Source organism: Diadema antillarum, unplaced genomic scaffold (assembly GCF_040938485.1).
Source record: "Diadema antillarum isolate AM-2024a unplaced genomic scaffold, OU_Dant_1.0 seq00001377_RagTag, whole genome shotgun sequence".
NCBI classification, from domain to species: domain Eukaryota; kingdom Metazoa; phylum Echinodermata; class Echinoidea; order Diadematoida; family Diadematidae; genus Diadema; species Diadema antillarum.
In genome coordinates, this window is record NW_027272137.1 from 78,596 (window position 1) to 105,773 (window position 27,178).

The following is a 27,178-nucleotide window of genomic DNA, read 5'->3' on the forward strand; positions in this document are numbered from 1 at the left end:
CTTCCCCATAGACTTTGTTCACCAGCCAACTACATCCCACCCTCTTTGGATAATGTGAACCAATCAAACATTGCTTTTACTTTTTAATAACATGTCTATACATAGCTATCAGACCAAAAATATTCAAACCGCTTTAAGTCTTTATGAGTGAAATTACAAATATCAATATATCTTTAAAAATATTCAAATTGTCTAAATTCAACTTTATCTATGAAAGCAGACTTTTAACTTTTTTAAACATTTGAATAACCCCCATAAGAAATAAGAAACATATAAAGAGGGGAGGTGCGGACTATAAAAATTGCTTACGGGAACCAGGTAATCCCTGCGCTAAACCTATGGAATTCACACAATCTTGGAGGAAACGGGTTAAATTTGTTAGGAAATATGTAGGGCAATACCCAAAACCTTAAGTTCTCAATGGAATATGCAGCTCTTCTACTGGTAAACTAGTAGTTCTGGGAGAAAAAATGAACTGTGACATAGTCCTACACCTGGCTCAGTCATTGCCCAAGATTTAAAGTATCTGAGCCAGAGTCACATGTCACTCTTTGCCATTTCTCTACAGGAGGTAGACAGTACTAAAAAAATCCTTTACAAGAAATTATATGAAATTATTCAATGAAAAGGTGCTTAAGAAAACTGGACTATTCCAACACACCTCCCTCAGGTCTGCAACACAGACTAACCACCTGTTACCATAGGAAAACCAGTAAAAATGGTGTATTACTGTAAACATGCACATAATATGTCGTATTATGGGTCTGAATTTTAAGACTAGCAACCATGTACATTGCATTGCATTGTACAGAAACCTGGCGAATGCCCTGTGTATAGTCTTTGAATTCAGACATTATTGTTATGTACAAATTAAGGGCATTTTCTCATTTTTTCTGTTAGCGGATTTCTTGGAGCACCCCCTAATTTTGATCCTCATATATATACCAATGTCTGAGGAAAAAATGACACTTTTGTCCGGCGTGTCACGATTATCAGTATATTTGTCACTAAGCCACCCCACTAAAGCTAAAAACTGCAGTTTACAAAAGGAATTTACCATAGCACAATCTCACCATCGGGACACTGACTTTGAAAGACCTTTGCATGAGTCATTTCCCATTGTTAACCTTACAGCTTCAGACATCAATGTCAAAAGGGGTTTGATGTGACATAAACTCATTTTGTATCAAGGCAGCTATTCAGTGGCACTCATTGAACTCTGTATCATTCAAGTTCACTATCTGGGCAGTTCATTGAGCTCCAAACCATAGAGATCATTATCAGGGGAGTTCAATGAACTCTGTATCATAAAGTTCATTATCACTGGAGTTCAATGAACTCTCAAACATGGAATCTGCTATAACGGAAGTTCACTGTACTCTTCAGTGGGGGTCTTCTCCTCCTCCTCCCCCTCCCCAGCTGCCTCCCCAACCTCTTCCTCCTCCTCCTCCTCAGCCAGATAGCAGACACACATGTGATCCTTGCCGGACAGTAGGATAGCCTTCCCCTTGGGATGCCAGGACAGCGAGGTCACTTGGAAAGATGCTGTGGTCATTCAAAACATCAAATGATATGTAAACAGTCAGTAGTGATTAGTAGCAATGATGAAAAAAAAAATGATGATAACAATGATAATGAGGTGTGAGTCCAATTTGTCTCTCTCATCAAATGAAATTTGTAAGATCGCAATGGCTGATCCATAATTTAACAAACGTGTCGGAAAAATAATAATAACAATAATCATAATAATCATAATAATGGTAGTAGTAGTAATAATGATGATGATGATAATGATACTACTACTACTACTACTACTACTTCTACTACTACTAATATCAACAATGAAGTTCTGGGATGGAAGTTGACATGATATTGATCTCCAAGAGATATCTTGTGATGATAGAGACAACAGTGATAATAACAATGAAAGTAATACAATTAATGTTAATAGTAATGATGATGATAACAATAATAATGATAATAACAACACAATAATAATTATTAAGATAACTATACCATTACTACTATTAATAACCAATGAAAAAATGAGCAAAATAACAAGTGAAAAAAAATAATGGCACTCATTAAACTATTTAATGGTTCATTTGTTTGTGTGCTTTTTGCAGGGTTTCCTATCTATCATTTACCCTTACTCTTGCAGAGAGTCCAGTTGTTACTCATTACCTCAGCATTACCAATTACCCATTTGAATACTTGGGTCAAAAGGGAAACTGACAGTAAATATCTCATCCAAAAATGAAAACACTGTAAATTCTCCCTCTAAATCTCCTCCCGAGACCCAACCTGCTTCACAGGAACAGGGGAATAAGTCCCAGTGAGTGTCGACACTATGGTTTTGGAGGGGAAACTCCCGCCATGATGTGGGACCTAGTGTGAACACAGGATCTATGTAACAATAATTCATCCGTTGAGAATGAAAAGGGCATTAAGTTCCCACTAAAGCCATAGTATTTGAGACACCCTAACACCCTTCTCATTCTCAACTGATGAATTATACACTGGATAATAACTCAAAAAGGCCAAAGATGAGCAAAACATTCATGAAATGTAAGGTGCATGAGTGCAACATAAGACACAATGAAGACATTTAAAGTTTTTGTTTGATATCTCCCTTTTACCTTCAGCTGGTACCTCAACCGACAGACAGCCGTCAGGAGACCAGAGGTACAACTTGTTGTTACCGGTGCACACCGCCAGACGAGCTCTGCAGGGATCCCACTTGGCCACTGATAACAAATATTGGATTGGATTTTATATTATATGTACTGGATTAGACTAGATTAGCTGGATTGATTTAAGAAGAATTGATCAGGACAGAATTTTGAGCTGATCTTTTGATCTTTTTTTTTTAGAGGGGATTGGATAAGATTGGATAGGATGGGTTTGGCTTGAGTTGGTTTGGATTGGATTGAATTAAATTGGATGGGATTGGATTGGATAAGTTTGGATTGGTCTCATTTGTTTTGAATTGCACTGGATTAGGTATGACTAGATCGGACTGGTTTAGATTGAACTGGATTTGGTTGGGTCGCATTGAGGCCCATGAAATTAGACTGGACTGGATTTAATTGATTGATTGCCTAGAATATACAGGATTTGACTAAATTATGTGTTAACTTAACAATCATTACCACCATCACAAGTGGTCCAGTCCTTCTTCCATTTCAACATGAAACAGGGAGTGGAGTAAGCCTACCAGTTATGAGTATTGAGATGGTATTGATACAGATATTATGTACCCATAGTGAACCCAGAATCTTCTTTTTGAGAGCCCAAGACCTTAACCACTACACCACAGTGTTAGGAGGGCAATCCTTCTAAGGAATTATTTTGGCAATGAGTGGGGGTAGACCCAGAGCACAATGATATACACAGTCTTATGGAGCTTGCTCTTCTGCATCCTTAAACATTTCTCTCTCTCTTTTTTTTTTTTTACTGATTGTGCAGCCTAACTTTGGCATACTTGGTACACCACAAAACACTTTTCTCAGGCCTGATGGAACAGTCCCTTTGGTGAGTACAAATACAACAAAAGTACACTTACCTTTGATGTTTCCAACTTGTAGGAGCATGGCTGATTGGGCAAGTTTCTGGACATCCCAGATCCAAAGAGCATTAGGCATGTTGTCTGTCAAACAAAAACAAAAGACAAAAACAAAGATGCAAGCAAAGAACTTTACAGCTAATAGTCACTCTTTCTACCAGATGGTACCTTAGCTGGGCATTATGGTGTGCATGAACAGCTGCTTTGGGAATCACACAATGAAAGCTGTACTTACATGGGGTTTGGTGGCTATGTCTCACATCATTCACCCAAATTGCTCATATCAAGTAAAACGTGATGCCACAGACTTCTAGCACACCTGCAGTAGGCACCCAAATGAGTTTTTGGGTGTGCATGTGATGTGTGATGCACGCAGTGATACACAAACAATAGCAGCAAAGACACAATAACGTATATTATATTCCACATACTAAGAATCTTGCTGTAGGATTGGTCAAGAGCTGATCACATGATAAAGTGTAGTTTTGCCCATCACATCACCTGAGAAGAAAAGTTTGTTACACTCTACAGTGATGGTCCCTTTTGTTTCGCTGATCTCTTCACTCCACACAGTCCTAATGCGTGATCACTTATAGTTTTGAGTACGCGCGAAATAAAAGTGTGTTACACTGTGGACTATCTTTGACCTAGGTCAAGTAATAGTCCGAGTGTAACGCACTTGGAAGTGATAGTTTATCCCATCACCTTCACCAAGGTTAATTATTTGCTTACAATCACATATCACACCCCAGACTGGAGTTGTGCACACTGCCATTGAATGGAGAGCTCTGCTTCCTACATTGGTTAACAGCTCCCAAGTAATTCAGTTACTGTCCATGTTTCATTAATACCTTTCATAACCTGCCTGTACCATGCTCAACATTCAAATGTGAGGTTTGATCAAGCAATAAATTTGTGCGGACCATACAGCCTACACTCTTTGTAGTACAGTCAAACTTTGTTATAATGGGGTCAGACATAGCGAGATACCTGATATAACAAGGAAATTTTGCAGGTCCCATTCCTTTGATATGTGACCCGCCACAACAAAAGGATTCAAAAGTCGCTGACGGCTGAGCTGAGAAAATCAAGTTTGAAGTAAGATCATCAAAATCGGTTAAAACTATTGAATTTCTGTTTTTGACATAATTTTGTAGTCTAATGTTTTGTCTTTCATGTGCTGAAATTTTGAGGCTAAATGATGAAAGGAAAGACAAAAAATTAGCGTTTTCCTGAGCCATAATTTTCCGACTTTCAACGGAACAAAAACATGTCCGAAGATTTGGATTTAGCGCTGCAGATAGACTTCGCCCCTAGCAACGAGGGAGGGATCTTATTGGTCAGTGCGTGGCATCCTGGTTACTGATTGGTCATGCATAGACCGCTGGCGCTAAGCTTGAATGAACATTGAGGAGGTTGCTAGGAGCATGCCTTCTTTTGTCAAGACATGAAAACTGTCTTACCTCCCCTTCATCATGAATGTGTCGGAAAGAAAACTTTGAAGGTGGTTTTCTCAAAACGCTGATTTCCTAGACCACTCGACATGTTCTCGTAAAATCATTGATATCTCCGCAACCGAGTACTTTTATGACTCGTGTTATATACGAAATAAAAGAGGAAGAGTAAGGGAATAATGTCATGTCATTTTCAAAAAATCGACCTCCCCCGACTTTCGGATCCTTTTGTTGAAGCAGGTCACTAATTCTTTGCTTTTATCCCTGAAATAACAAGATACCCATAAAAACGAGGAAATCTCAGTGGTCCCAAGCAGGTCATTATATAATTGCTGGAGAGGATGGTACTACCAGGGCATAAATGTTTCCTCATAAAAGTACAATGTATAATACTCCTACCCTCATTAACACATGTCATCCTCTCCAGCAACTGCTCTAAGTCTTCTCAAACCATCATGCGCTGCTGTGTAAGACTCGTTCACTCACTCACCATTCTTGGAGACCATGTACCGATTGTCTGGGCTGAATGACAACAGACTGATCCCGATCTTGGGATTAGCTTTATCCGGATCAGGCTTAACGCTGGGGACTTGCATTGGACCTTGGTGAACTTCATCTAAACCATGGAAATTAAACAAAAAATGCAGAAATTGGGAGTCAAATTCAGAGAATACAATAATATTTGGATGATGTTATACATGCACACTCTACTTTGCATGTTAAAGAAGAGAAAATATTTTTTGTCACTCGAAAAATGTGTAAGGCAAGACTCTCTTGAAGATAATAATTATCATTTTATAAAGCATTTGAATTGGTCATTTCACCTTAGTTGCTTTCTCAAATGAATGAATCCTTGAAATACAAACCTAAATTGAGAAGTCATGCTTTGAAATGCTTTAAAAAAAGAAGAAGTAATAATACAGACCAAAAAACCAGCATAAGTCAATTTTTGCATTGCTAAAAAAGGTTTGTCCTTCATTGTCACATTTGGACTGGATGCAAAATATGTGTCAAACATGAAATGCTCAGTAATTCATTCACTCCCCCCCCCCCCCCCCCCCCCCCAAGCAAGGTTTAGGGGACCTTTGTGGAATAATGTGTTAAGTGCTGGGACACCCGCACAGGTGCACTGGCAAAAAGGTTTGAATTCAGGACCTTCTCATGTAGAGCAAAGTGTGTAAACCACACCATCACACACCTCTTTTATTGTAAGATCTAATTATGGTGATACACAATTAGCTACATGTTTAAAATCAGTCCTAAGAGAAATATCTTTACGTGTTTTGACGTCAAACTTACATTTGCTTTGCACACTGAAGATACTGGAATCTGGCGGCCATTTTTGAGCACCTGCATCAAAAGCTTGGGGGCGCTGTTCAACCTCCTTGTACACCACCTGCAGGACACATGGAATAAATGGTTTACATCTGAATAATTAAGTACACACTCTATCAAAAATCACACATTCATAACACTGAAATACGATTTTAAACATTGTCACGAGAGCTGGGATTAACCCTCTATGTGCCACGTTCACACATCCGCCTCAGTCGACGGCGTGCCAACTTCGCATATTCTGCTCAAACGCACGGACCCACCCAATCCGATCAATAAATCGCCAAATGCCACAGTACAATGAAAGCGTTTGCCGCGATTTCGTTCCCCTCACATATACCTTTCCATCTTATGTAATGATTGACGAGCAAGCAGTGTTCCCTACCTGATTTGCTTGTTAAGTTTCTGTCACTGTTTTGTATACAAAAGTCATGCATTGACAGTATTGTAGCTACTGGTCATTTAAACGAAAGAAAAATCATAGATTTGTCATACAATTTACGAAAAAGCAAGGCTTGGCATTTTCTGTACAACTTTGCTCACTATACATCCAGGTTCTAACTAAAATGTATAAAAGTGTTCTAAATTTGAAAGACAAAATGTTTTCTTAAAAGCATAACTGCGTCGGTGTCTCAGAATAATGTGGTACATAGGGGGTTTCCACCATGGCACATAAAGAGTTAATGTTGTCTTCCTCACTTACTGCTCAACTGATCTCACAATCTCAAATTACCACAAAATATTTCACAAAAGCACGAGGAGTTTGGGTGTATTTGTGTGAAGAGATACATTTATTATGTGTTATGGCTTAAACACATAATACAAACATCCGCTGGCCATGTGAAGGTTTGATTAGTGACATTCCATGTCCACAGCAGACATTCCTACCAATCAGTCACCATTATTCCACACCAGTTTTTACTCATAATTCATTTGATTTCTTTTTATCATTCACGAGGTGGAAAGGCTTACATTAAAAGACACAACATAAGTAGTCTATTCACCTTTTTAAATATTTCATTTTTTTTTCAAAAATGTAAAATTTTACTTTCAAAATAATGTGCTTGCCAAATCTACATGAAAATCATTTCCAAAATACAGCAATATGCTTCACTTGGATTGGCCAGAAAAAGAGTTATGTAAAGAATCTATGCAACACAAAGTTTGTTGCTTTCCTATTAAACACTCTGAACTAACTACTGCTGTGTGTGACTTCTAAACATGAAAAGAAACCTGCTGACTGTCTCACCACAGATGGGCTGTCTAGGCTGGTTGGGTGGTTGTGTTCTACCACCGTCTTCCACGTGATATGGTTCAACACTCGTACCTTGAGAAAAGAAGACAAATAGCAACTCAAAGATTACTCTCCCATACCCATATATCAAATATCAACAAAGTAAAACCTCATCTAGTGTTGGATATCTAGTACAGTCCATCTGAATTCAGTCCAAAGATGAAGCTTTGGTATATTCTTTGAAACTGACCAACATGAATGAAATATGTCAGGCCCCTGTTATCTTTCTCACTCTTGTACAAGACTCTGGCCATGCAGATTTAATGAATACTTGAGTTTTGATGTGAACAATACCCTGATAGCTCATGGACCCTACAGCATGAATGGACCACAAACACGCAACCACTGACTGTATTGCTGATGACATCACAATGAATATAATCAATTAGTTTAAGAGTCAATGGAAGCTTTCCTTGACAGTGAAAAGTGTTACACACTGTAAAATCTACGCTGACACTGGAATAGTTGTCTTATCATAGACACACACACTCATCTAATTCAGACATTTTCCTACAGGAGGTCGTTCATAATCACAATAATCATACAAAATGAATTAATTCATCAATTTCATTTTTTGATTCCTCATTCATTATAACATCATTGGGTTGAACAACCTGCTGTCTTCACAGTTAATAGCAAATTCAAAAGATATGATTTATTATATATATATATATTTTTTTTTTTTTTTTCTCCCCAAACCTATACTTGAGAACTGTTATAAGTGGTTGGACAGATTTTCAAAGCTCCCTAAACTTCTTACCTTCTGGTCATAGCTTCCAATGGCCAGGAACTGGCTGCTTGGGGACCAGCAAACAGACTTGATGCCCAGGGCATACTCATACGCTCTGAATGTTGCCATACAACGTCCATCCACAGAATATAGAAGGAGATTATACTGTTTGGATGATGAACAAAGACAGACAAGCTGTTACATATATCACAAAAAGAGGGACATCAATGATGTAACAGGAAGAAAAACTGAAAGCTACCTTTCGTCAAAATGAAGCATTAAGGAAAATGAGATAAAATGCTTCATGCAGCATTTGCAATCAAATTGTGCTACAATGAATGTATTTCAAAATAGTAAAAAAATAGCATGGGAACTTGCAATGCAAGACAAAAAAGTAGATTGAATAATAATTTAGAGTACAGTCAGGACTATTTATTGGGTACCCGCATGAAGAAATGGACGACTTTTGATGGAGCAAGGTAATTATTTACTACCATATTGGTTGTATCATCAAATACTTTATATTGACAAAAGATAATGGGTGCATTTATTTTGCACAATTTGTCATATATGTTTGTATATTGGAGAGCGAAGTGAATAAAACCTAATGAATAAAAGCTGAGAGTTGGAATATTTCACCATCTTGTTTTACTCTTTCTGTGATATTGGAGAAAATAAAGATGTATTCTGGTGGTGATTTTTTCACTGTCTTTGTATGCAGGAAAAGAGTGTGCTAAGAAAATTGTACGCCAGCATCTCTACCGAGGAGATTTCTATAGGTTCTGCCTATCTCTAAGACTGAGATCTGCCTACCTCTAAGAGTGAGATCTGCCTACCTCTAAGAGTGAGTTTTGCCTACCTCTAAGAGTGAGTTCTGCCTACTGGTAAGAGTGAGATCTGCCTACCTGTGAGAATGAGTTCTGCCTACATCTAAGAGTGAGTTTTGCCTATCTCTAAGACTGAGATCTGCCTACCTCTAAGACTGAGATCTGCCTACCTTTAAGAATGAGATCTGCCTACCTCTAAGAGTGAGTTCTGCCTACCTCTAAGAGTGAGATCTGCCTACCTCTAAGACTGAGTTCTGCCTACCTCTAAGAGTGAGTCCTGCCTACCTCTAAGAGTGAGTTTTGCCTACCTCTAAGACTGAGTTCTGCCTACCTCTAAGAGTGAGTTCTGCCTACCTCTAAGAGTGAGATCTGCCTACCTCTAAGAGTGAGTTCTGCCTACCTCTAAGAGTGAGTTCTGCCTACCTCTAAGAGTGAGATCTGCCTACCTCTAAGAGTGAATTCTGCCTACCTCTAAGAATGAGGTCTGCCTACCTCTAAGAGTTGGATCTGCCTACCTTTAAGAGTGAAATCTGCCTACCTCTAAGACTGAGATCTGCCTACCTCTGAGAGTTGGATCTGTCCACCTCTAAGAGTAAATTCTGCCTACCTCTAAGAGTGAGTTCTGCCTACCTCTAAGAGGGAATTCTGCCTACCTCTAAGAGTAAATTCTGCCTACCTCTAAGAGTGAGTTCTGCCTACCTCTAAGAGTGAGTTCTGCCTACCTCTAAGAGTGAGATCTGCCTACCTCTAAGACTGTTCTGCCTACCTCTAAGAGTGAGTTCTGCCTACCTCTAAGAGTGAGTTCTGTCTACCTATTAAAGAGTGAGATCTGCCTACCTCTAAGAGTGAGATCTGCCTACCTCTAAGACTGTTCTGCCTACCTCTAAGAATGAGTTCTGCCTACCTCTGAGAGTGAGATCTGTCCACCTCTAAGAGTAAATTCTGCCTACCTCTAAGAGTGAGTTCTGCCTACCTCTAAGAGTGAATTCTGCCTACCTCTAAGAGTGAGTTCTGCCTACCTCTGAGAGTGAGATCTGTCCACCTCTAAGAGTGAATTCTGCCTACCTGTAAGAGTGAATTCTGCCTACCTCTAAGAATGAGGTCAGCCTACCTCTAAGAGTTGGATCTGCCTACAGTGTACCTCTAAGAGTGAGATCTGCCTATCTCTAAGAGTGAGATCTGCCTACCTCTAAGAATGAGGTCTGCCTACCTCTTAGAGTGGGATCTGCCTACCTCTAAGAATGAGATCTGCCTACCTCTAAGAGTAAATTCTGCCTACCTCTAAGAGTGAGTTCTGCCTACCTCTAAGAGTGAGTCCCAGACACACAGTACTCTGCCATCTGGAGACCACTCAAGACCAGCCAAGTCTCGCGTGTCTGTCTCAAAATGCTGGAATATAAAGAAGGGTGGGATGATGATGGTGACGAACGATGGACAGACAGTGAGACAGGCAAGGACGGAGAAGGATTGAAAACGAGAGCATCAAATAAGCAAAGAAAGATGTGAGAGACAAAGATATTACATAATATATGTGACCGTGCACCTCAAAACGAACATAAAGTCGCACACACTGATTTTGCGTGAGGACTGAAAATAAGTGCAGGAGTTGCACTTAACTTTTTTTTTTAACTAGCCAAACGGACTACTTAGAATCAATTTTGACACTGAAGCAATATTTTGGCTAGCCAGACGGACTAGTAACTTCAGAATTTTATGATTTTTAGCTAGTCCGACATGATTTTTGGGTGGCCAATGGCAAGCGGACCATCGCCAATTTCGAACCCTGAAGTGAAATGGGTAAACCTAGCCGAACTTGACTTTTTCATATTTTCTGAAAGAGCGGGTCTTCTTTTACATTATGCTAAAATTTGGTATCATAAAACGGGCAGGAAAGTGTGTTTTTTTAGCAGTTTATCTCGAACATTTTTGGTAGAATAGTGTGATTAGGTGTGTCTTTAGAATCCCTTTTTCATTGCTGATAAACCTTGTCCACACTCTTCACTTTCAACTCTAATAACTTTTGAAAGGATAACGCTACTGCTTTGAAAGTTGGCATTAATTATGGACAGAATGTGTTAATGAGGCATGCTTAATTTCAGTTTAATCTAGTAATCTAGTTTTTTGTCCCATTCATCGCACAGCCAGCACGGTTTGGTATTTAAGCGCTGGAATAGACACTGTACTTCAGAGCCTCTTTTCTCAGTTCACACTTTTCCTGAGTTTGTGCTTTCTTTCCAATATTTAGATAGGTTAGGAGAGTCCATTTGATTTGAGTTATACATCATTTTAAAGCTGAAAATCTGTTCTTTCAGAATATGGTCTTAACTAAAAATTCATGTATGGCGACTTTTTGTTTGTTTTGAGCTGCAGTGTCACATATATAATGTTATTATTTACAAAAGAAAAGACAAGGAATAATCATTTTAGTATGACTAGTTCCAAAAACATCTGCATCTGCAGGCATTTTCATTTAAATCAGCATTTTAAAGCAACTATATTGACAATGTCTCACATATCCTCGGAAGGATGTTGAATGATGTTCATTTGGATCAATATCATCTTGGAATGGAAAAATGTGAGATACATTTGTTTGTTGACTTAAAGGGACTGTACAGTACTGGTTGAGGTGAGGATTCAGGTTTATAACATTCCTAAGTGAGATAATGAGAAACCTCTTATAAAATATGAAAGAGCATGTAATTTGAAGAAGGATTCATTTTTATTTGATGAAAATTTATTTTCAAATGGCTGAGATATCCAAAAAAGTGATAATAATAAAAGGCGACAGGCCACAACTTTTATTAGGATCTCTTTGTTTCACCTTGTTTTTGGATATCTCAGCCATTTTAAAACCGATTTTCATCAAATGAACTTTTGATACCCCTTAGAATTGTATGCTCTTTGACATCTCACAGAGTGGTTTCTGAATATCTCGCAAAACGTTAAAAGCTAAATCCTCACATCAACCAGAACTGTACAGTCCCTTTTAAGACAGGACAGGAAATTAATTTGGAGAGTTATCACAAAGTTGCAAAGTTGCTTCTGTTAAGGCAGCAACCAGAGAGAAAATTCTACAGTTCTGTTGGACAGAAGCCCTCATGAAAGTCTAGGATGCATAGCAAATTAAAAAAACCCCCAAAACATACACACACACACACACCACAAATATATTACATACAAGCACTTGTAACACAAACAAACAGAAAAAAACATCTGACATGTTTGCATGTGATACATGAATATAAAGTTTTTGTGCGAATAATAGTACGGGGTACTAGTACAATGTAATTCATTATACAATTCATAATGACCATGGAACAAAGTAATAGAAAATCTTTGCGGTTCATCTCTATTTCAAAATTTACAGATGTACTCACCTTCACAAGCTGCCAAGTGTTACAAGCAAAGACACTGATGAAGTCCTTACAGTCTCGTCTTTCTGCTAGGGCCAAGTATTTGCCGTCTTTGCTGAAGTGCATACCTACAAGATGTAATTGAGCAGACATTAAAGGCATAATTTACCATTTGCAAATGAAATAAAATCCCATCATTAGTACTTTAAAATAGTTCTAAAATGTATACAACCACTGTAAAAATTTGAATCCGTATAATTGATGTTAAGCATTGTTGAATACACAAAATGTGAACAATAGTTATAATAAAAATGTTTCTTGACTAAACCATCTACAGTTATGGTTTAATGAGAAAAGTGACATCTCCTTATATTTTAGGCTTTATTGCAAAATTTTTATATGGTAGGATGTTTTGTGATACAACCTACAAATATGCATCAAATATGATATCTCGAAAGTTTTTTAAAATCACTGCTCCAAATGGTAAACAGTACCTTCAAGTCCTCTTACTTGATGTTTGAAGATAGATTTCATGTCAATAATTTTGCTCAAGTACTTGAGGTGATATGTTGTGCATGGTTGAGGGTGAATGATGCTAATTTAACCAAGAAAAGTGTTGCATGGAGGGAGCAAGATTCTAACGTTGTAAAGGAGGTGTTGCAGACTAAAAATGTCATAAAAACTGACATGGTTTTCACTAGTTTTCGTATTAGAGATTTCACATCCCGCATAAACACTATTTCCAGTACGTTATTATTACCACTGTGAAGGAGTACAATGTTCTTGATTGCACATCGATATCATGTAATCATGATGCTTGCTGATGACAAATCATAGTGTGTGTAACTTCATCAGGTAGCATCAAAACATTGGTCTGATGTTCCTATTTATCTTGTTTTTGGGTGGAGTTGTATGTTATCATCATTTGCCTCTACAATTCCTATAAGCATTCCACATTGACTACCCGTACTTACATTGTTAATGACTAGCTCTTACCATCATTCATAAATGTTATTATACTATTCAAGAAAACTCCAATTGTAAAAAATATGGGGTGGGGCGGGGAATGAATGACACACCAGGTGGTCTCCAACTACCTTGCTTTGCTTCCTTGGGGTATTTGATATAGGACACTGATCGGTTCACAAGAGACCAAACAGTGATCCTGAGGTTGAACTCTGCTGTAGTGAGGATGTGACGGCCATCAGCGCTCCATCGGACGGAGACAAGACCTGCTGAGCCCTCGTCAATCTTACACGTCCACTCCGGCTGCTCTAAAGACCACACCTATACAAGTCCAAGCCAACATTGAAAGATTGTAACGCTGGCTTTGCAAACACATTGTGAGTTAGTAATCAAGATATGTGAGCTTTTTGTTAATTATAGTTGGAGACATACATGTATAAAGTAACAATTTATCATCTGTCATAAAAACATCACACTGGAGATTTTAAATGATCAATAATGTATCTGGTAACACTTCATCGCAGAGGCTTAACAACAGGAGGGGGGGGGGAACAAGACTATCAAAACTCTAAGTATGTAAGTATACAATTCCTTGTGCTATGGGAGCTGTCACCCCAATCCCAGGTATAAAAAGCTAAAATCAGTTATTCTGAAAGTACTATGTCTTTGTAACTGCCCATAGATTAGATTTGAAATGAGGTATCTAGAAAACACAAAGAGTTAAAGCAGGACTCTTTCTTTCTGAAACATTTACCAGTTGGTGCGCAGGATTTTATTTCACCTATTACTTCAGAACCTGACTGCATCTTAACATCTTTGTCAATTTTTTTTTTTTTTTTTTTTTTTTAATGTCTCCCTGTAAAGTTTTAAAGCTGTAAAGTGTGATGTAAACCAAATATGGTTAGTCTTCGGACTTTTATTTGGTGTTTTTTAATAAAACCGAAACCGAAAAAGTTGAAAGAAATTTTTACCTGCACTATTCCTCTCTTGTACATCCCACACAAGATGAACTTTGAATCTGACGACCACTGAGAAGACAGAAAAGCAGATGGAAGAGAAAAGATGAATCATTGCAGTGTCAGTTCTGAGCAATTCTTATTTTTAAAGACAACTATTTGAAAACTCAGACCTTCACTGGGGCCCAAGAAATTATCTACAATTCTACATATAAACCTTACACACGAAACAAAATAACACAAAATCATACATGGTGTCACCGCAAATCTTTCTCTCTCATTTACTTCACCATGCAAACCTTCAAACAACAAAAATCATACAAAATGGAGATGTGAATCACCAGCACTATCTAAATTCTTTGCCCCACTGACTGCACCAGTCCAGAAATTCATGACCTTTATCTACTCTAAGTAGCTTTAGACAATCAAACAATCATTGTGTTTGCCATTAAAAAGACTTACACTTATGAAACTGTACATAGTATCTATTGTATATCTACAAAAACAATAGTACAACGACTGACAGCGATGTGTTGTAGACTCATCTCAGCTTAACGTGGCATCTAAATATTAGTCAGGAAGCCTTAATTATCCTGCACTGTTGAGCCAAACACTCTCACACACGCACACACTTTTAAAAGTAAACCTATGAAAAATGTCTGAATTCATTCTAATGAGCTGTTCGGATGAATCAAAAGCTGCAGCTGATAGTAATATGACAAAACAAGTCAATAGATACTCATTAGCCAAATTATTTTACTCACAATCTGTCGGGCCTTCAAACTAATTTTGATTATAGCATTAGCAAGCAATTTCTTTCCATGTACAATGTACTGTAAAGGACCTAGGTGGATATTTTCGCGTAACTAATTTTTCTTCTTTTTTTTTTTGCTCTCGGCAGGGTAAGAAGAGTTTCACATGTTTTCATTCTGCAAAAATATTCGCGTACATTTATTTTCGCGCTGGATTCTGGCTGCGCGAAAATTTCAACACCACGAAAATTTCCACTTTTACACGTTTTATGTCACATGAAGTGATAAGCGATTAGTTTCTTGCCAATAAAAATGACCAGGGTGTATGCAGTGATGAAGCTATGCAGATGGCTAGATAATGAATTCAGATATTTACCTCAATGTACTGAACAGCATCCAGGCACGTGTACAGTTGCAAAATTTGGAGAGTGTGGACATCTCGAACAATGAGTCGATATTGCACACAATTTGCCTGTAAGTCAGTGGTAAAATAATAATAATAATAATACATTCTGCTTAAATAGCGCATGTTACACTGAAGTCTCTATGCGCTTTACAAAAATTTCTATAATAACAATACAATTAGTAAATACATATGTAATACAATACAACTGACTACAACAACAATAAAGAAATTAAGAAAAATGACCAAAGTATTGATTAAATAAATATGCCTTTAGTTTAGTTTGAGAGTTGGAATAGAACTAATAAACAGAGCATTTGGCAGACATGATGATGGCAGGGAGTTACTGAGAATTAGACCCTATCTAGGCAATCATGCAACAAATGGGATGGTAATTAATAGCACACAATTTACTCCATTTACATCACTAGACTAGGTCTAGTACCTTACACAGCATACATGTCACTTGTGCATGAGTCATGTGAATTTACCACCTTGGACAGCTACTCGCAAGTGGTGAAAAAAAGGCATTGTGACCCTGTGAGAGCGCCTCTACTCCCCAGACCAGTACGAAACGTACAGATCATCTAACTTCAGGTTGTCATTTGTTGCGTGCTGAATGAAACTTAATGCACATGATGATTGTATTGGGGGTAACAATGGCCTGACTCCTAACAAATATTCACAGTCTCTGTTACGTTACAATATCTTTACCAGAATCATAATTAATTAAGCACATCCCAACCTAACCCCGGGGCGGTCCATGGTACAGTTCGGGCTGGTAGCAGCCAGTGAACCCCAACCGTTGAATTCCGATCCATCACATGCACGCTGGCGAAGCAACACAATAATCAGCATGTGGGACTACAAATTATCATTTCTGGTTTGACTTACCAAACATTGGCCATCAGGAGAAAACTTCGACAGATGTCCACTCTGTTTGAATAATTCTGAAAAATTCATGATCTTGCCATTTGTGAACTTCCTGTGAATTAAAGAATCGGACACTGAAAGAACAGAAAATACACTGATTCGTTCTCCGCTCTGGACCGCTCTTGGACTGTGTGTCTGAGCAAATTCACAACTCGCACACGTACACACACTCGACTCGCAATGCAATGCAACGGTTGTGTTCAATCGGACCGAAATCGCATACACTTATCATTGACGTTCAGTGTTCAGTGTTCAGTGTTCAGTGTGCACGTACACGGTGTCAACGAATCTCCGATACAAGTACACTTGTACAGTCAAACCTGCCTTAGCGGCCACCTGTCTAAAGCGGGCACTGAATAAAAATCTCCCGAGAGAAAAGCCCTGTTAAAGACCCTGTGTATAGCGGCCACCTGTCATTTTGTTTCCCCGGCGGTAGATTTTAACCTGTCTATAGCGGCCACAGACCCGATGGAGCCGTTGCCGAGCCGATAATTCAGCATGTTTTTCTGCTTTGTAGCCGTGCCAGTCATTCCTGGGTAACGTTCTGTGATCGCCACCGCTGCATTCATCAGTGATCATCATACATTCAGTCATGATAATGTACCGTACTAGTGTTCACGACTGTACACATGCTACTGTGCAACAATTTCATAAACACTGTCATTTGTCAATGCATGAAACACACGTGTGCATACGTAAAATAACACATTGATTAAACATGTGGCTGTGCATGTAGGCGATGCTCACAAAGTTGGATAACCTGTCTATAGCGGCCACCTGTGTACAACGGTCACTTTCTTCGTCTCCCTTGGGTGGCCGCTACAGACAGGTTTGACTGTATTTCGGTGAAATTCGGGCTAACAGCCACACAGTGACGTTGCGAGTACTGCTGGGGCATTACGGTTGTTTTTTGCACACGATCGAGTCTGGGCCCCGTTAATTGCGGCATTGATTCGAATCAATCTTAATTTCTCCCAGTCAATTGAGTTCAAGTCTATCTTACATGAAAGTTGCGATCGATATCTTTACTGCAACTAACTATTCGATAGACATGATAGATCGCTAATCTGTCAAAAGTTGCGATTGGATACAAGAAATACTAAATAAGAAAAAAGATCAATCGCAAATTGTAGGTTGCCATGGAATTTGCGATTAATCAGTCATTATTGATATCCACATTTTAATAGAGGAGATTTGACTCTTATACTATGTAAATTAATTTCAAGGCCAGTGGGAATTTACACAGGTAATGGGAAGAGATACAAAATTATGTTCATGAGGTATAGGCCTATACTTTTTGTGTCGGTGTAAAACCAGGGAAATTAACACAATTCAAGGTCAGTTTATATTATCATACGATTGACCACAATTTGAGCCTGATCTTTATAATAACACAAGTATGGGTAATTGATGGTAATCAATTGAAAGCTTTAAATGCTATTTGAAATTGATTTTAATTGCCAGTGTTCACATGTGAAGATGATTTCCCACTGTGGTGTGTTGTGTTTTTTTTTTCACCGAGTGTTGACATAATGTTCTGTTTCACTGTGTTCTATCCAGCAATTAGGGTTACCCGTTTACATGAGTTTTTCCTACTTCTCTGAGTTCCCCTCTTTTTTATACTTCTCGGTGTTTTACTTCATCTTCGACCCCCTCTATCGTCCTCGACCCTCTTCTTTCATTTAACCCTTACTGAAAACAACATAAAACTGAATTGTTAGTGTCTTAGCGATACATTTTTTGTTGTATCCTTCCGATTTTAATCAGAATACTACAGTGAAAACGAACTATAAACCACTGTATTGCTTTGAGGCAAGGTACGAATGCTCTTATTGAAATTTGATTTATCGTTTGATTGAATTACAGAGTGTGACGCTCATAACCTTAAGAGGAATCACGTGTTTTAAAGCATGCTCATGCTGAACTGACCTGACTTTTGTCCAACTATACCAGCGTGGGATGGGGGAAGGGCGACTAATACGGCTCAATGTCAGATTTTGTGGTGAAACGTAGTCTTCTCCATTATGACTAGAGGGCCGATATAGGCAATAAAGAAGAGTCATCGTCGGCAATCAAATTTTTAGGGGGTCTCTGATTCGATTTCGCCTAAGTGGAAACATGTGGGTAGCAGCGTGCGTTCTCCATTTATGCAAGAAATTAAAATCCCCATTGCATCTGACAGTCATTTTTCAGGTTATGCAAGTTCAATGTTAGATACAATAAAAACAAAATGAATCTGCAGAATAGTGGGCCCGAGGGAGGGAAAGGGAATCCTGACATGCGTCCGGGCTTCCAAGAACAATCATATCAGCCAAAGTCACTTATGAAGCGATGACATCATTTCCTTGTAATTTAAACATTTGTAATTATGACAGTTTCAATTTATTTTTTATAGAATAATATGTTTAATTGCAATTACAACACATGATTGTGATATGTTGTTGTTGTTTTATAGAAAGAAAGAAAGATTGTGATATCAATTTCTATATCATGCAATATTCAATGAGAGCCCGCACGGGTTATAAGATTCCGTAGGGATACGCTTTGAGCTGGTAAATTCTTCCCGACAAGCCATCAGCTTCTGGTTTGAAAAAAAGTGTGTTGTGCTACATCGTGTTTGTTCCTCTTCGTCAAAGCTTGCCTCACATAGCACAAAAGTAGAGACTATAGTGGATTTACATTGACTTAAAAAGAAAATATCAAAGGGATTCATACAATGGTAAATGCTAACAATTTCGGGCGGTCTTACGCGAGTAATTGCTGTTAAGCAGTCTCTGCTGTCATGGCTCTTGTCTTATGTCAAATGTGGCATTTCAATAACAGCAGCAACAACAACAACAAAAATGAGGTGAAGGACGATAAATTTGTTATGTTTAGTATTAAGGCATAGGCAGTGGATATGATTACTGCGTCCAACACATTCTATTACATCACTATAGATGATTAAGACCTTCAACATTGAAGGTAACAATCAATTAATCAAAAAAGATATAATATTCTGGTCTTTCACATGACACGAAGGGTTGCTTTCATTCTCCACAATTATGTAGACAAATAAATCAGGCAAATTGTATGTAAATTGTCCTTTTTTTTGCAATTTGACTCCCCCCCCCCCCCTCTTTACATGCTTATGCATACTACAAGCTCTGGTTTTTAGCAGTCCCCTCCATTTCCAACAATTTCGTTCCTGAGTTCACTATAATGACATAACATTTATTTGTGTTTCTGTTAATAATTCACCTGTGTCTTTATTACACCTTATTATGTTCATCACATTGTTGTAATGATTTTATGACATTATTTGTATACGCGAACATTTTCATTGTATCCCTAATCATTTTGTTGCAAATTTCAATACAATTTCAATTCAATTTAAGTTGAATAAATCAACTTAAACTTGAACTTGACAACTTGAAATATATAGACAAATGTTATTGCAAAATACATGTTGTCGCTCTCTCTCTCTCTCTCTCTCTCTCTCTCTCTATCTATCTATATCTATCTATCTATCTATCTATCTATCTATCTATCTATCTATCTATCTATCTATCTATCTATCTATCTATCTTTATCAATCTCTGTAAAATTCTGATAGGTATAAGTAATAACGCCTACCATTCCGATCCCAGGATGTAAGTGTACATTTTCGTTGTCAGAAATTATTAATATCGTTGTTCAAGAGCAACAGGACACAAAGACAAATTTCAATCTTTCCAGATATTGCTTGTGAAAACTTGTCTATAAGGGCATGACAATATAAAGACTTTCCCCAATGGTATAAATTTTTCACAAAACTCTGAATAAGCGATCAGACCGTAACCTAATACCGTGGCCTTTACCGCCTGCGTGCCGGACACAATAGGCTGGATACACCGTGCCGATCGCCCCTCGGTCTCCCCAAATTGTTTCTGGTTTAAATTTCAAATTATCGCCTGTCGATCTTGCTGGAAAATGCTGAGAAATTTCGCTTCAAGGGCGTTCCTGAAATACAGTGCATGCTAACGCTGTTTGACAGCCTTCATTTCGCTCTGTAATATTGATAGTTCTTTCTTTTTTAATGAACACACATAGCTTCATCTATAGAAACTTCCTGGCGATACATTTGCAGCACCCTTCAACGCCTTTGCTTTGCCTTCTGAAGTACATGTACTCTAATTTTGATGCAAATAACCTTGAGCTACGTGACAAATGGTAGCGATGCAGGTTGCGCTGTTGAGGTGTGTTTGAGCTCACTGCGTGTTCAGATATGGGGATAAAATGAAGGGACATCTATGACGTCATAGAAATTGATTTCGTTTCACTATTTCGCATTCAAGTCCTCCTTTTTGTCAAACGATGATCAACAAATGCTGTATTTGTCCATAACTGTTTTGTGTTGGTTTAGGGCCACTGTCTCTGCATTATCACTTCACGACGTTTGCATATTTGGCCACTTCTTTTCCCATTGTCTGCATAATTGCTCAGTCAAGATTGTGATAAGATAATCCTTCGTGTCTCCATTCTGCATGCTCCCATTATGAAAATAACCGCCTTGCTACTTCGCTACGACAGTATAGAGCATGTTAGACGCAGAAATGACAATAAATTGTATACGGCTAATATAGACGATAACATATTGTATACTCATTTAATATAGAAGATAATGATTTTGTGTAATCCATATCCTTAGTTAATAATTAGAACCGAGCTGTAAACACCAGCGGATAGAGAGTGTGGATATACACAATTAGGGCCTACACAACTCTATACATTTCTTGGATCGTAAGGGTGAGTAATCTTTAAAGAACAAGTCCACCTTCATAGATATGTGGATTGATTGAAAGCAGCAATATTAATAGAACACATCAGCAAGAGTTTGAGGAAAATCGGACAATCCCTTTAAAAGTTATGAATTTTTGAAGTTTCTGCTTAGTCACTGCTGGATGATCAGACTATTACAGCTTGTGATGTCGCATGACTTGTGTAGAACGAATAAAGAAGATGTAAAGAAAATTCAAGATATTTTCACTTTTCTCGCATAATGAAATAACACTTGACTTCCCTCTTTCAGAAGGCAAGGGGGAATGATATTACCCGTATCATACGTCAGTGACGAGTCGAGGAAACGTGCACCTTTTTCAAAAAGTACAATTTTGTGAAATTCTCTTCATATTTTCCTTATATCGTCGTAAGCATGTGATATCGTACACCGCAGTCTATGAAGCAGAACTTGTTTGCACCATATCGCTGAATACTGTTAATGGAAACTTAGAGCTACATTGAAAATGGGGCAAGGGTCAAAGAAATGTGAATAACGCGAGAGATTTGATATCAATGAATCTTTTAGACATAGCTGGTTCGATGATTTCCGAAGACAACAACAACAAAAAAGTTTTCATTAACAGTTATATCTGTCAATTACAGGCGAATCGGATGGGATACCTTGAAGACGTTAGTGGAGGAAAACTTTCGTATAGAAAATGCTAATTTACTAACATTCGTCATTCTTCCAAACCAAATTAATAAGGTATATATAGGTATATAAGGTATATATAAGGCAGCGTCCCTGTCACGTCAGTGCGTTTTAACGCCATTTTAGATGACCATTGAGCATCTCCGTGGTCAAGGCGCTACACGCTGCCGGTGTGGTTAATATTTCACTTATTTGTAGCCAGAATTACACGAAATAAAGGATTGAAAAGGTTTGTCTGTCTGTCAGTGCGTTTCCTCATCATAATTATAATCATACAGAACAATTCCCTTCATATACGGTCTTTGTTCCAGCTGGAAGTTCCATTTGATTTGTGTTTGTGGGACTATAACGCCTGCACACCGATTACATAGTTACCAAAATTTGAGCCAATATTTGACCAGACATAAATTATTAATGAAGTCATCACGTTTGTTTCATGGTTGATAAACAGTTCTTTTGTTCAGTATCAGTAGTGTGTTCAGCCTGTGAATTGCACCACAACCCCAATAACATACAATAGGGCCTACAGTGCACTCACATTATAACGAACACGGTTATGCTGAAATTTCGGATACAACGAAGTAAATATTCAGGCCGCATCATTTGCCACTTTAAGTTTTTTACTGTTTATCATTTTGTTTGGTTACAGCGAACTTTCGATGTAACGAAAGAAAACTGCCAGTCCCGAGGACTTTTGTTATAACGGGAGTCCACCGTATATGCAATATAATTGTTTCAGAGTCGTGACGGAGGAAGAAGGCCGGGCTGCTAGCAGACGTTGCTGTAGTTCACTTATTGCCTTATATTGCTCTCAAGCTGTCTACCCTTTCACTTGCAGGTCTTCTTCAAATCCGAGGGCTTGGGATGTAAACAAAAGGCAACCAATTTGAAAACACTTGAACAGAATAAGGCAAAAACAAGGTAAAATAAAAGAAAGCCAAAAAGAAAAATAAACAGCAACATGACATAAGGTAACATTCACTATATACAACAGAACGACAATATTATGACATACATTGGCATGCACGGCAGCGAACTGAATGTTTGAGATCCTCGATGTGAGCTGTTTAGCTGGATGTCGTGCCATTGCTGTTAGCCTGTTACCGAGGTTGGCGATGTCGTTGTCATTGCTGTTGCTGTCGCTGTCGCTGATTGTAATCGTGCTGTTGTTGCTGTCGTTGCTGGAGTGGTGGTTGCTTGTCAGGGGCGGATCCAGGAATTGCGTAAAGAGGGTGCTTGTTTGCAAAATTAAAGGGGGGGGGGGGCGCACGCAACCCTCCCCAATTGTTTCCTTTTTATTTCTTTTGTTTCAACAAAAAATAAAGGGGGGGGGGGGTAGTGCTGTTAGTGTTGTGTCCCAATCCGATGGTCTGGTTGGTGAACATTCTGCCGTCAATCTGAGGAAATTGTAGAGAGTTTCAACAAACGTGGTGCCACAACCAAGTGAATTACAAGAGAGGTACGAGCATCATACATATCAGTAATAACGTGCTCTCGCCATGTGCTAACTGTAAATAGAAATTTTGAATATTTATGATATTGATTTTTTTTCTTTTTTTTGGGGGGGGGGGGGCGGGGTAATCCACATTTCACAAACTGCACGTTTCATCATATAGATCACTCTTTTCCATCGCTATACTTGTAATTACTTTTTGTCACCATTGAAAAGGATGTATTATTTCTATCGCTATATTCATTCTTGCATATATTTGGTATTAAACCTTGTGATTTGTATTTCTTACAAATTGTTAACAATTATGTTTTATCAAATGTTTACTTTGTATTTGTATCATTTTTTTTGGGGGGGGGATGGAAATGAAGCACACTTGAATTGAATTGAAAGGGACGCCATGGATCATGTATATAAACATTCCGGCGGCCATCACCTCTATACCCTTTACCCCCTATAAAATAGACTTTCTCATCCCGTCAGAGCTAATGTTTCCTCTGAATGTATGCGCACTTTTCATCCTCATCTCTGTTTTAACGACCACTACAAATTCACAATGTCGAAAACACATCGCAACTTTCCAGGCATGGAGGGTTCATGTTCCAGGAATAAAACTGAAAAGTATCCTTCTTCTTTCTTTCATTGTGGAGTGAACCGTCTAATCAGCCCCATTTATCAACTGGCATGTTAATAGGCGTCCCATCAGCGTCCCAGAACCATGCATGATAGTAATGACAAATACAGCACCGCATGTCAGATGTAATGACATGTCATGACCGCTGGGCTGTGTCTGGCGAGTGTTGCACTGAAAGTACTTTTTTTTTTCTTTTTTTTTTTTTACTACAGTTAAACCAGAACCTCCCGAGATACCAACGAGACAAAAGCAACGAAAATTCAAACAAAGAAGGAAAAAGCAAAGCAAACAAACAAGCAAGTGCGAGTCTGTAGTACTTGAATCTAATTGGCTGGCGGGGGGAGATATGCAGCTATCAATGCTGTTCTAGTTCTTTAACCCGTTCTTTGCCAATGAGTCAAATGTGCAAAAATTTTCACACATAAACCGATGGACAAGAAATAAACGTGCCACACAAAGGGTTAATCACTGAATTTCTATGTATAACCCTTTCTGCGTCGGGGGCTTTGGAATATGTGTCCAATGCTACTTATTCTTCTATGCCACAGCCGTACTCAAAGCACACAAAAGGTTAAAGGGACTGTACAGTACTGGTTGAGGAAGGGATTCATGTTTTGAACATTCCTAAGTGAGATAATGAAAAGCCTCTTATGAAATATGAAAGAGCATGTAATTTTAAGAAGGATTCAACGTTTATTTGATGAAAATTGGTTTTCAAATGGCTGAGATATCCAAAAAAGTGCTAATGATAAAAGGCGACATGCCCCAACTTTATTAGTATCTCTTTGTTTCACCTTGTTTTTTGATATCTCAGCCATTTCAAAACCGATTTTCATCGAATGAACTTTTGATACCCCTTAGAACCGCATGCTCTTTGACATCTCATAGAGTGGTTTCTGAATATCTCACGAAACGTTAAAAGCTAAATCTTCACCTCGACCAGAACTGTACACACCCTTTAAATAAACATGGACTTGGAGTGGAGTTTCATCTATTTTTTTTTTTACATCCTGATATGGCATCACTTTAGGATAGAATTACAATGTATATGCAACAAGTTGTGAAAATCAAGTAGTTTCTCATTAACTCTTCTGCTTCCAGGGACTTGGGGTAATGTGAACAATCCTATGGGGTTTTCTTTGCTAATGGGCATTCAAAACACACGGAGGGTTAATTGAGTCTCTTCGATAGACGTGAGGAGACATTAAAGGATAATGTTCTTGGTTGAATCGATGTTCCTTCTGCCACTTGGTGAGGTGATCGCATTTGCGGGGCGAGTAACAATGCATCCACATGTCAAAGAGATCTTCGAGGAAAACTAGTAGAAAAGAGAGAAAAAGGATGCACTGATGGGGCCGAATGTCATCAACAGATGATCAGTTAATGAGTCAGGCAAGTTGCACTCATGAACACGTGAGAAGAAAAGCTTTTGCAGCCTCCAAACCAGTTGGAAGAAGATCTAAAAACATGCTCTTCTTATTCTAGCAGGCAACTTTGGAAATTTCTCGGGAGTGGATGAGGGAAGGAGAAGGAATATAAATAACAGAACATGGCAACGTTACTTCTAAACTCATTAGCAGCAAGTTGTCTGATTATTTTCGTCCAGACCTGCTGATTTCATATCATTATAGAATCCGGCACTTAAAAGGATGGTACAGTATTGGTGGAGATGGGAATTGGGCTTTAACTTTTTGCGAGATACCAAGAAAACGCTTAAGATATAGTACAGAGCATTTTAAGAGGAACTCAAAGTTTATTTGATGAAAATCGGGTTTGGAATGACTGAAACATCCAAAAACAAAGTAAAACAAAGCGATCGTAATAAAGTGTGGGTCCCACACTTTATTAGAATCGCTCTTTTTTGGATATCTCAGCCATTTCAAAACCAATTTTCATCAAACAAACGTTGAATTCCTCATAGAATTACATGGTCTGTCATATTTCATAAGAGGTTTCTCATTATCTCACAAAAAAAAAAATAGAAATGATAGAAACCTAAAATTAGGTCTCAACTAAAACTATACGATCCCTTTAATGTGGGCACTGTTTAACTGCCCAATTATCTTCAAAATAAGACATTATCTTCGTAATGTTATCATTATTGCACTTTCGGACCTTCGTTCTTTCGTTGGGAATTATAATCAGTATTCTATCAAAGTTCGAGCAATACTGCGCGATGTCTGGTTATTCACTCATCCGACAATGTCCGAGAGAATGAGGATAATATTACTGTATGTATATCCTACACACTAATACGCGCAAACATGAATGTGTGAAGTTGTGTGCATGCATGTGTGTATATAATGAAGGTAGGTGTTATCATTTCATGCATGTGTTTGTAGGTGCAGCTGTACACGTACGATACTTTTGTAATATTATTGTTTGCATATCACTTTTTCACCTGTTTGTATACAAATTGATTATGCTACTTTGCAATTATTTTGTATTATTTGGATATGGAAACAAATAAATGAAATGAAATGAATGTATAATAACGTATGCACCAAAACGTATTTTGTACATTTCTATTTTATCTTTCTTCAATATATGGAAACTAATTCATGTTGGTTTGGAATGGAATACATGAATGAAGTAGAACCAACACGTATGCGAAATAGTTCATTGCAAAGTGGCCCTATAATGTAACAATGATGTGACTGCAAGACTGTGTATGTAATGTGTGTATGTGCGCGTGCGTGTGCGTGTGTTGTGTGTGTGTGCGTGTGTGCGTGCGTGCGTGTGTGCGTGTGTGTGTGAGTGTGCAGATTAAAGCGTGTCCTTCACTGTCTTTCATTCGTCCATTTCATGAAATGTGATACAAAACATTTACTTTGATGGCAAAGAGTGAATCTAAAGCCAACCAACAAGTAACAATAGAGCAGAGCATGTCTAACTTGCTCGTAAATGAAATAAATGCGTGGGTGTATTATCGTGGCTTACGACCTACTGCGTGTTTCCTTGACAGGGTTTAAACAGGGAGATGGTTTTAATTCTCCAAGAAGTCAATCTAAAGCATCAGAGGTGCTTTTAATCGATGGCTTCACGTCAGCTCCAATGCTTAATGCGATCTCTGT

The 27,178-nt window shown here is 38.3% G+C and overlaps 1 protein-coding gene across 1 annotated transcript; it reads right to left on the reverse strand.

Moving 5' to 3' along the window:
• Positions 1 to 1,357: 1,357 nt before the first annotated feature.
• On the reverse strand, positions 1,358 to 16,652 carry LOC139708839 (WD repeat-containing protein WRAP73-like). Its single transcript, XM_071620798.1, has 13 exons — positions 16,530 to 16,652; positions 15,609 to 15,704; positions 14,496 to 14,552; positions 13,656 to 13,845; positions 12,583 to 12,686; positions 10,508 to 10,594; positions 8,409 to 8,543; positions 7,604 to 7,681; positions 6,319 to 6,415; positions 5,510 to 5,635; positions 3,566 to 3,649; positions 2,640 to 2,747; positions 1,358 to 1,545 (listed from the first exon to the last, which is right to left on the reverse strand). Exons 1-13 carry the CDS (start codon positions 16,596 to 16,598, stop codon positions 1,358 to 1,360), a joined length of 1,419 nt encoding a protein of 472 aa, XP_071476899.1. The 5' UTR covers positions 16,599 to 16,652.
• Between the last annotated feature and the right edge of the window lie 10,526 nt (positions 16,653 to 27,178).